This window comes from Pipistrellus kuhlii, unplaced genomic scaffold (assembly GCF_014108245.1).
Source record: "Pipistrellus kuhlii isolate mPipKuh1 unplaced genomic scaffold, mPipKuh1.p scaffold_m20_p_19, whole genome shotgun sequence".
Lineage (NCBI taxonomy): Eukaryota > Metazoa > Chordata > Mammalia > Chiroptera > Vespertilionidae > Pipistrellus > Pipistrellus kuhlii.
In genome coordinates, this window is record NW_023425504.1 from 5,439,357 (window position 1) to 5,451,646 (window position 12,290).

The 12,290-nt window shown below is 34.6% G+C and overlaps 1 protein-coding gene across 1 annotated transcript in view; it reads left to right on the forward strand.

Annotated features, from left to right (window-relative positions):
- The window catches only part of MCF2 (MCF.2 cell line derived transforming sequence), a 73,765-nt gene that overhangs the window by 39,271 nt on the left and 22,204 nt on the right, over positions 1-12,290 (forward strand). Inside the window, 7 exon segments of the mRNA XM_045583477.1 lie at positions 1,490-1,565; positions 4,233-4,318; positions 5,899-5,965; positions 6,673-6,788; positions 6,892-6,961; positions 9,871-9,963; positions 10,922-11,014. Coding sequence (XP_045439433.1) covers positions 1,490-1,565; positions 4,233-4,318; positions 5,899-5,965; positions 6,673-6,788; positions 6,892-6,961; positions 9,871-9,963; positions 10,922-11,014 — 601 coding nt within the window.

The window sequence follows — 12,290 nt, forward strand, 5'->3', positions numbered from 1 at the left end:
TGGATATTCAAGCTATATGATAATGAGTCCCTGGTTATTTTGTCTCATCTTTAGTGTTAATTTAGTTTTGTGTTTCTCTTAATAGACTGTAAGCTCTATAAGGGCAGGGCCTGTGTGTAATTTATGTTTGTATCCCTAGCACCAAATACGGAGCTTAGCATATAGTATAGGCACTCAATAAGGTTTATACATATTTAGATTGTTAAAAGAATGAATTCATCTACATTGCTTTTCAGAAATAAGCGCATTTCTTTTGTAAATACTCCTTTTTCATCTCTTCATGTATTTGACAAGAATTAATTAGTACAGCTAGTTAGTGAAGATCCCTAATTTACATTTCTAAGTAAGTTCAGATCTCTATATCAAGTGTCTTTAAAGTGATGGGCATCAGTATTTATTGAGAAATTGATTTTATATAGTAATTGCCAGTAAGTCTAATTTATATATATATATGATTATGTAATCCTAAAACATATAATGCATTTTTAAATAAATGAAAGTAAAATATAAAATTTAGAGAATGTAACAGCATAATAACCTTTCCCTGAATGTGCCTTGCACTGGCTCCTGCTGAGGAGGAAAAGACATAAAGTATGTTTCTTCCATGGAGAAGAGAGATCTACAAAGCCTGTGTGGGTGGCAGCCTTTTCAGCAGCTCTGAGAATTAGAAGCTTAAATGACCTAGTCTTTGAGTGGACCAGGCACTGGGCTTTGTCAGAACATCTGGACTCCTTGCATAACAATATAGGAGCTCACCCTTTTTAAACAGAAGAGAATGATTAAACAGAACGAAAAAGAAAGATTAAGCAGGAAGAACAGAACTATTAAAGCTTGGAATTTAGATGAAGTTGTTTTTTGGTTTGTTTTGTTTTAGCACCTTAACATGCTTCAGACATGTTGTTTTCCTATATATAGTGGTTAGAAACACAGCTTCTGATAGTGACAATTGAGATTTGAATACCACCTCTGCTTTTTGCACAATAGTAACCTTACTTCCGTATCTTTAAAATGGGGATTGAAGTAATACTTATCTCTTAAGGTGACTTGAGGTTTGAAAAAGAAACTGCCTGTGTAGGGCTTATAAGAATGTAGGCATATTTTAAGTGCCAAATAAATGCTGTAATTATTAGTTAAGTTTAGATTTTTCTCTAAACTTTTTGACACAGTTAATTAGTGTCCTACAATCTGAGCAAATGCTTATATGTCAAGATGAACATCATATCTACAAATAATTTATGCGTACTATCACTCAGTTTCATGCTTGCTTGGTAATCAAATGAATTTTTCATAAAGGAGAAAATGGATTTATAACATGGCAAAAGTATACTCAATAAGAAGTTGAGATCATATAGCTAAATTTAAACATTCAAGTGTTTTGAATAGTGTGATTTAAAAAATACTTATATAAACACATTGTAATACTACTATCTTTCTGTTTAATAAACATGCATGAAAGTGTAGATTTTCACTCTGGTTTGAGATATTTTCATGTTTCTCTCCCAGGGAAGAAGACTTGGAAACAAAATAAGAGCAACTTAAAAGGAAATATAATTAATTAATTCAAAGTTGGCTTTATTACTGTAGTTCCAGAATAGGAACAGGGTCTTAGAACCATATTTTTAATCTATTCAAACACGGTGCTTTTGAAAGCCTCTTTAATCTAAAAGGAAAAGCTGATGCTGCATTGTGTTTAATTGCAGTCCTGGCATATCCCCAGATGAATGAGTAGTTTCTCAAATCTTGGGTCAAATTCAGAATAATTTTTATAGAATATCTCATGTATGTCCCATCATCTCTTTCCCCATACCCCATTTCAATAAGCATAAATAAGTGATGTACATTTTTATAAAAGGGGATTTCTTTCATAAGTAATTCCAGTTCTGCAAGTAAGAAGCAGGTTCTAATGGACCATACTTTAGGCTGAAAAAGACATCTATTAATTTCTTGATAAATACATAAGTCCTTCTCAGTTATCCATGATATTCTGGTATCTGCAGAGAGTAGCCTGATCATAATTGCAATGCCCTATATTTTCTTTGTGTGTTCTTTTTTTTTCTTTGTGTGTTCTTGATGGTAAATAAAGACAAGAATATATTGTCAAGAGGCTGTTTGTCATAGAGATCATAGTGATACAGATTATAGAGCTAGACTGCCTGGCCTTTAATCCCAGCTGCATCACTTGGCTGTATAACCTTGGTTAAGTTTTTGGAACTCAGTTTTCTTATCTGTAAAATGGGGATAATAATAGGATACCCTCATTATAGAGTTAGTATAGATAAAATATTCTAATATTTGTGAAGTACTTTGAAAAATATGTGGTGTATGTTAGTGTTCTAAGGCTTTTATACAATTATCAGCAGGCTAGTGAATATGCTACATATCATGCCTGGTTATCATGTTATACAGACACAACTTCTGGTTTCAAGAAGGAAACAGGTTGAATGCCAAATTTCATCGTCCTACGTGTCTTTCGGTTCTAGTTTTAACTCATAACTACCTTCGCATTCCACTATGTGTGTTTATTCATTTGTAGGGGAAAATAGGAGGCTGTGGCTATGTACATTTTCTTAGTGAGATTTATAGCTAGTGAACTAGGTTCCAAAATGCACACATTCTTCCACTTCAAGTCAATTTGCACAATCTTTATATATTCAAAAGTAGCTATGTTTCAGATCTTTAAAAACTTGTATTTCAGAAATTGTTTAAAAGTAAGAATGCATACCTATCTGATAAGTGGACTGTGTAGTATTTTCAATCCTAATTATACATTAAAATGATAATAGTTGGTACATTGAGCAGACATAAATAAAAGCACACTCTTAAAGAGAGAACATGGTAATGGTGACAGACCATGGGCTTGACTGTTTCATTACTTAGAAGGTATGAACCTTGACCTGTTGCTAAACTTCTCTGAGCCTGTTTTCCCTTCTGTAAAATGGGGATAAGTATGACATAGCATGCTAAATTAGTGTGAGAATTTGATGTAATGATGTGTGCATAATATATATAAAATAGTCAATAAGTATTTGTTCCTTTCCACCTGTATTTGTAATAAGTAGGTCATATTCTGAGGAAATGCATTTTAGCTGATAGATCATGTACTTGGTTTGGGGTTCCAGTTGTTACAAAGTAATGCTACACTTACTTGAAGGTTAGGGTTTTTGCTCATCTCAGCTGTTCAATATAGCCAGGATCCCTGGAATATACTTCAGATGCTTCTGAAGAGCAAAATGTTAATTTTGTGATAAATCTCAGGCAGTTGATTCAGTAAGGTAGTCAAGTCCCATAGAGACTGCAAATAAGTTAGCAGTTTAGGATCAGGGAAGTCACTTGTAGCAACAACTGACATGTGACAGAGAGCAGAGACAGATGAACAGACAACAGTCATTTCAAGAAACAATAAACATTTCTGCACATGTTACTAATCCTGGAGTGTAATATTAGATTTTATCATATCATTTATGTTCATGATTGATGCCACTGAGTGAATAGGAAAAGGATCGGTGATGTTCTGTATCTGGGTTAAAGAATTCAAGGATTCATGTAATATTTCCTAGAAAGGTTTCCATAAAAAGTCATTAAGGTTGAGCTCTGGCTGGTGTTGCTCATTTGGTGGTGTGTCCTCCCATGTTCCAAGGGTTGTCAGCTCAATTCCCAGTGAGGGTACCTGCCTGGTTTCCTACTCCCAGTAGGGGGCATGCAGGAGGAAGTCTCTCTCTCTCTCTCTCTCTCTCTCTCTCTCTCTCTCTCTCCCTCCCTCCCTCCCTCCCTCCCTCCCTCCCTCCCTCCCTCCCTCTCCCTTCCTTCCTCCCACTTTTCACCCCCTCTCCTCCCTTTCCCCCTTCCTTCTTTTCTCTAAAAAACAAACAAAAAACAATAAAATATTTTAAAAAATTAATGTTGACAAGCCATTTTGGTTTTTCAATGAATAAACTTTAGTTATTTGAACAATACACTTTTTATGAATTAACCTCATTTCCCCAAAGTGCCAAATAAATGAAATATTACTTAATATATAAAGCAAATTCTAATTATTATCTTAAATCTGCCCTCTTAGGCAACTCAAATGTTTTGTTTTTTTTTTTTTAATATTTGAAAGACTAAATAACCATAGGGTTATTTTTCAATTTATCTACACAGTTTAGACCTAGAGAAAACTTAATTTAAGCTAGATTTTTTTTGAAGAACTATGCCTACTTAGATGCTAATTTAACTTATTTTCATCATTTCAGATTGAAGTGGTGCATGAGTGTCTAGAGAAGAGTTCTGGTCCATCCTCCAGTTTGAACAATAACAATACCTTGGATGTGTTAAAGAAGTATTTTTTTAATTTATTAACAGACATACATATATATATATATATATATATATATATATATATATATATACTCGCAGGAGACACTGATTCAGTGTCCAAAGTGAACATGTTTGGGATTTCGAGTTCACAATATGGGATTACACAGGATTTGATGAAAAAAAAAACACTAGATGATATATCAGAAGTCTTGCATGTAGACCTGGTCAACATATGCTCTGTTTATGTGACTTGAAAATTAACTAGACCTTCACAGAATATTAATCTTCTCTTTTGTAAATGAGGTCAGAGTGAATGGGACAGTGTTCCAAAAAACCAGAAAGGATTATGTATATATACAATGCTATTTTATACATGTTAATAATCATTGTTTTATTCACTTTTATAGTATTCTGTTAACATTTCAGAGATGAATATATTCACCTTTTAAATTTTATATCATAGAGTTGTAAGTAGCCAGTATTTTAGAGCAAGGTGTATGTAGATACATACAGGGTGGGGAAAAAGTAGGTTTATAGTTGTGAGTACACAAAACACAGAGTTTATGCTTATATTATTATTTATTGAATATATTATTTTCCATATTAATAACTGTAAACCTATCTTTGCTCCACCCTGTGTGTGTGTGTGTTTATGTATTAAATATTTTTAAAGGTTAATGGTAAAGGTAAAAAGTTTAAAAAAAAGGCTAAAGATATAAGTTAAATTAAAAGGATTACTTATAGTGGGCAGTGAGGAAACAAATTTTAAATAGAATGTCAATTGGAAATTGCTTTGGAAGGAAAATGTATCAACAATAATAAAAGCATAATATGCTAATTAGGGTGGACATCCTTCTGGATGACCTTCCAGAAGAAGCTGGGGCTGCGAGGAAAATCTGGGTCCCAGGTGCCTGCTGGGGGATGGAGGAAGCCTGGGTCCCGGGTGCCAGAGGGAAGCTGGTGCCAGAGGGAAGTTGGTGCTGGCAGCCGGGACAAGGAAGGCCTACTCTTGCATGAATTTTATGCATTGGGCCTCTAGTTTTATTATAAAGAGCTAGTAATCAAAATTACTACAGAAACTTAAGTATGATTTATATTTGGGAAATCCAATATCATAAACCCACTTAATGGTCTTGGAAAATATCAGAACATTACTGGGGAAAAGGAAAAATTCTGCCTAAAATTCGAATATTTCTTTTAGAGGGAAAGAAAGATAGAGAGGGAACTATAACCAAGAAACTGTGTTGTCCCCCTCCCCAAAAGTATTTCCCAGATTTTTGGGAATAGAGTTTGTGAGGTTTTAGTAGGTTGATTCTTAAACTTGGTGAGTTAGAAATAAAGGGTGTTTTTTTTTCATTTAAAAATAAGTCCTGATTGCTGTTCCCCATTCGTTTAAATATATTTTATAATCTTGTGGTAAATCTTATAGTGGTACTTGTTCTAGAAACCATAGAATTAATTTTACATTTTGATAATAAAACCAAAACTATTGGTAGTTCCTGTGTATTAACAATTTTTACATTAGACAATTAGATAATGGAAATATTTCATTACAATTCTAAACCAATAAAATAATTGATAAATATGATCTTTGTGTTTTAGCCATGTCCTAAATGAGTTGATACAAACTGAGAAGATTTATGTTCGCGAGCTGTTTACTGTTTTGTTGGTAAGGGAGTCACATTGTATTTTCCCATCTTTTCCTAAATACTCCCCTGCTACATGTGTTAGGCAGTGTTTAGGGCAGCCTTCTCTTCCCGCATGCTTCCTTGATTGTCACATGGCAGCAGTGAGTATTTCTGCTATGGTTTGAGACTGTGTGTTTGTCAGATATGGGTATTCAGGTTCTCCCTCAGGAGTAAGACTTGTGGATTAAGAATGTATTATAGAAGAGAAAAGCTGTTCTTTTAGTGATACAACAGATTGTTCTAATTATTCCCATGGCACTATTTAGAGATTGTGATGTGAAGATCTGAAAATGGGAGGAAAATATTCATTTCATACAAATGCCATAGTATGAATTTGGTCTGAAACACCTAAACACTTATTGCTAGCTTAAGTAGAAGTTAATGACCTGTAATATAATTTTTCATACTTGGTTTCTATTTTGTTTCCTATACTCTAAAGTACCCTGAAGGCCAATGAGCTATCATTTTATTTTACCCATTGAGTAGAAAACCTTCACTTCCTGGCCCTACTTTCTAAAAAATAATGATAACGTATAGTTTTGGGAAATAGAAAATTTAATGTTAAAATTACAAGCAGCTTCACTCACTAATCCCCTATACATTTTGTTGTACATACACCTTTGGTGGGCCAATCAACTGTTAATGTGAATCTTTTTTTAACTGAATAAATGTTATTTATTTTGGGTAGGGCTATAAAGCAGAGATGGATAATCCAGAGATGTTTGATCTTATGCCACCTCTCCTGAGAAATAAAAAGGATGTTCTCTTTGGAAATATGGCAGAAATATATGAATTCCATAGCAAGTATGTAATTGCTGAATTGAATTTTATTTTTTATGATATTATTTAAAGGTTATTGACCAATTTATTTCCCATAAAAATATTTTTTTCTCTGAAATTTTCACAGCCTTTTCATGAGCAGTCTGGAAAATTGCATGGATGCTCCAGAAAGAGTCGGACTTTGTTTCCTGGAAAGGGTTAGTTCAATTATTATTTAAATATATATAAATATGGACCACCAAAATAGCTAATTTTGTAAGAACAGATTTAGAGAAAAGGTAGATATTGTTCTTTATGTTTTTATATTTTTAGAGGAGACATCACTCAAGCAAGTATTTAATGCTAAACCAGGTTTTGTTACAGAAACTGGTGCAATAGGATATCGACAGGATGCAAATGGCCATTGTGTTCTGTAGGAAATGCTTCAATGGCTCAGCTTGTGTCCACTGACCCCTGGATGATCCCAGGAGTCCAAGGACCATCCCAGCTATGAAGATGTGAGAGTTGGGAATCATCTTAGCACAACCATTCTTGGCTTGGTTAATTTTTAGCCTGAGATGCCTTGGTATTCCCCTCTAATACATGTGAAGTCTTAGTAGAATCAAATGTAGCCTGGCTTTCAGACCCAAGGCATCTATCACAGGAACTTTGCAACACAGAGAGCTGTTTTTTTGTTTTGTTTTGTTTATTCTATGAGATCATTCAGGGAAGCTCATTTCTTCATGTCCCAAGAGTATGCTTAATACAGTTGACTTCTCAAGTTTTGTAACCATACTCTCCTCCATTAGAGTTTCCTCTCAGAATGTTCTCTGCTTATCTACCGTATTTTTCGGACCATAAGACGCACCGGACCATAAGACGCACCAGTTTTTAGAGAAGGGAAATGAAAAAAAGATTCTGAAACAAATAGTGTCCTAAAATATTTTATGTGCATTAAAACCCAACATCACAGTCATAAACACATGTAATCAACCCTGTAAAGTAAACAGCAGCATTTAAAACCATTTTAGAGCCGGGCAAGCACACAGAGACCACACAGAGCCGGGCAAGTAAAAAAACTTTTTTTTTAAAAGTATATGTGTAGGCTATATTTGGACCATAAGACGCAGGGACTTTTCCCCCCCACTTCTGGGGGGGAAAAAGTGCGTCTTATGGTCCGAAAAATACGGTAGTTCTTTCTGTTCCTGAAATATCAGTTCTGTCTTAATTTGAGAGTCTATTGCATAGCAGAGATTATTGAAAGCTTCCTAATATATATCTGAGAAAGTATTTATGGACTGAGAAAATGATAAGGTTAAGGAAGAAATTTGTGTTATTACCTTTCTCAACATATCCTAAATTGAAACATATTTAAATTATGCCCATATTTTCCCCTAAGCAGCAGCAGTATCTCTTTCCTTTGGACTCCTGTCAGACTTAATGACCATGGTATTCACTGGGGATTTTACATTTACTATGAATCTTTACATATATTCATGAATTCTTTCTCCACTTGATGGAAAACTTTTTGAGGCAGGGTCCATATCCTATTTATCTTTGTACTAGTATCTTTTATAAGGTTAGCAGAGTCCTTGGTAACCAGTAATGGTTTAATACATGCCTTTTGATATGTTTATTCATTTAACAGCTATCTACTGAGAACATACTATGCATCAACCACTATGCTAGGCTATGTGGGTACCAAACCCAAGACTATTCACAGAGAGAAATAAGGAAGCCATTATGTACAGTGTGAATTGTGCTATGTTGGAGATATACAAATGATTCTATAGGGGTCACGAAGAAGTAAATCTTACATAGACCGAAGATATAAATAATGCTTTAATAGAAGAAATGACTCATGAGATGATTGTTAAAGAGTGAGTAAGAGGCATCCCATTAGATAAGGCTCAAATAAAGGTGGTTCCAGGGAGAGAGAATAGCATGGGCAGATGTCTAATGGGTTATGGTATAATAATATGTCTCAATGATAAATCAAGGACCTTGGAAGTTAGCTACAAATTCACTCACCAGGCAATCAAGTGACTAACACCATAGGAAGAGCATATTTCTTGGAAACCTATTAGCTCACAGTTGTGAAAATATGAGTTTGCTTTTATAGTTCATTCAGAGAAGGCTTTTCTCTCTCTAACTCTCAAACTTGGTAAGTAGAAGCTGTAAAATTACTTGGATAATTATGTGCCCCTCTATTGTTCTGATGGACATGCTATTCTACTATAAAGAGGATTCTTGACCAGCTGCCAGTGTGGCAGCACTTTAGGCTACATTCTCTATAATGCTTAGCCACACTCACTCTTGCTCATACTTTCTTTTTTATTGATTAAGGTATTACATATGAGTCTATATCCCCTAGCCCTCACCCCTCGCTGCTGTCTGTGTCCATTGGTTATGCTTATATGCATACATACTAATCTTTTGGTTGATCTCTTCCCTGTACTCCCACCATCCCCTACCTTCTCTCTGAGGTTTGATGGTCTGATCGATGCTTCTCTGTCTCTGGATCTGTTGTTGTTCATCAATTTATGTTGTTCATTATAATCCGCAAATGACTGAGATCATGTGATGTTTATCTTTCTCTGACTGACTTATTTCACTTAACATAATGCTCTCCAGCTTCATCCATGCTGTTGCAAATGGTAGGCCTTCCTTCCTTTCTACAACAGTATAGTATTCCACTGTGTAGATGTACCACAGTTTTCTAATCCACTTATCTTCTGATGGGCATCTAGGCTGTTTCCAAATCTTAGCTATGGTGAATTATGCTGCTAGGAACATAGGGGTGCTTATATTTTTTCTGATTGGTGTTTCTGGTTTCTTGGGATATATTCCTAGAAGTGGGATCACTGGTTCAAATGGGAGTTCCATTTTTAGTTTTTTGAGGAAACTCCATACTGTTCTCCATGGTGGCTGCACCAGTCTGCATTCCCACCAGGAATGCATGAGGGTTCCTTTTTCTCTGCATCCTCGCCAGCACTTCTCAGTTGTTGCTTTGTTGATGATAGCCATTCTGACAGGTGTGAGGTGGTACCTCATTTGCTCATATATTCTTGATAAGAAAAGTACATGTTCATAATTGGTAATACATTTGAACTTGCTTTTATCACAGAAAACTGATTTTCAGATGTATGCAAAATATTGTCAGAATAAACCCAGATCAGAGGCAATTTGGAAGAAGTATTCAGAATGCGCCTTTTTCCAGGTATAGTAATTATTCAGGTTTTGGATATATTCTTTCTGAAAGATACTGGAATATTTCTGATTTATAAATCCATTTTCTACTTTAAGTATGCATATATTGATTAAAAAGCAATTTTACCCTCCCCAAAATACACACATATGCACACACATACACATTTATGGCTGATCCGCAGAGGCAACCAATTTTAGCTATTCTTTTGTTTTTTAACTCTAAATCTTCAATATCATGCTTATGTTTTTGCTTCCCAACATGGATTAAGGATTGATAATTGTTTGAATTAGATTGTATATTGGGTTTTATCCATATCCAGATGGGGGTCCTGAATCTTACATAGGTATAACCTCTTCCACTTCTTTTGTATTCTGCACTTCCTATATACACATTTCATCCTACACAGCCCCCACCTTGGCCTTATTATAGAACCTACCATGTTCCCAGGACCCAAAGTTATGACCCTTATATTTATAGTGGCAGGGAATACAGAGCCATTTAATGAGGGCTGTATTTTTCTTGTGATATTAAAAAAAAACCTCTTCTCATGCCCAATCTGATTTATATTCAGTATAACCTATTTCTTTTCTGGCCCTTGGCCTGTGGAACTGAACCTTCTGTTATTTTTCTTGGATATTTTGAAGAACTTTTTAGTAATGTTCATCTATGGTCATTTGTTGCTTTTTTGCCCTTTGAACATTCCACATCAATGTGCATTTATATACAAATATTTATTCTTTGAAATTTTGAATTTTTTACCTCACAAATCCTTGAATTAATGTTTACTGTCATTTTTTTCAAATATACTGCCTCAAATGGTCATACCACATGTAACATTAATTTTTCTGGTAAAATTTCCTTGTGATGTAAGAAACCTGGCATCATTGGTCCTAATCAATGAACACTTGGCATTTTCACAGGACGATGTCTTCATTTAAATTTACTTATAATTATATTTTAATCACAGGAATGTCAGAGAAAATTAAAACACAGACTTGGTCTGGATTCCTATTTACTCAAACCAGTACAAAGACTCACTAAATATCAGTTGCTGTTGAAGGTAAGTATATTAAGCGTTTGTTTCTTTCTTTACTTTGGGTCAGATGTGCTAAAGTCATGAAAAGGGATTAGAAGACTAGAAAACACTAGAAATAGGTAGACTCGGTGACTAGGAAGGCTAGGTTTAACAGTAGGATCAACTCAGTGTGTTGCTTTGGCTCACTGGCTAAGCAAGTACTGGAAGCATAGATGTAAAGTTGAGAATATTTGGTGTCTCTTTAGCTATTTAATTGTACATACATGTTACATTGACATAACATTTACTACAGAACTTTTACTGTTGTTAAGAAGAATTAAGCAAATATTTCTTATAGTTTTGCAGTTGCATTTAATATGGGTCTTCTCAATGGAAAGTGAAGATGGCACACCCCTTGTGTAATGTGAAAGTGTTGTGTTAAATATAAATAGAGCATAGCTTGTTTTTTTGTTTTTGTTTTTTAATATATATTTTATTGATTTTACACAGAGTAATTGAGAGGGATAGAGAGTTAGAAACGTCGATGAGAGAGAAACATCAACCAGCTGCCTCTTGCACACCCCCTACTGGGGATGTGCCCGCAACCAAGGTACATGCCCTTGACCGGAATCGAACTCGGGACCTTTCAGTCCGCAGGCCGACGCTCTATCCACTGAGGCAAACCGGTCTCGGCCAGCATAGCTTGTTTTAAAATGTATTTGCACAACATCATACTCAATGGGCAAAAACTAAAACCATTTTCTCTAAGAACAGTAACAAGACAGGGATGTCTGCTTTTAGCACACTTATTCAATATAGTACTGGAAGTCCTAGCCATAGTGATCAGACAAGAAGGAAAAATAAAAGGCATCCAGATTGGAAAGGAGGACATAAAACTGTTTTATTCAGAGATTACATGACATTGTACATAGAAAACCATAAAGACTCCATAAAAAACTACTAGATTTTAATAAATGAATTCCACAATGTAGCAGAATACAAAATTAGAACACAGTAATTGATGATATTTTTATACACCAATAATGAACTCTTAGAAAGAGAAATGAAAAAAAATGATCTAATTTACCATTGCAACAAAAATTAAGATATTTAGTAATAAATTTAGCCAAGGAGGTAAAAGACCCACTTTGAAAATTATAGGATTTTGAAAAAAGAGATAGAGGAAGATATAAACAAGTGGAAGAATATATCATGTTCATGGATTTATAGAATCAACATTGTTAAAATGTCCATATTACCCAAAGCAATCTATAGATTCAATGCAATCCCTATTAAGGTATCAATGGTATATTTCACAGGT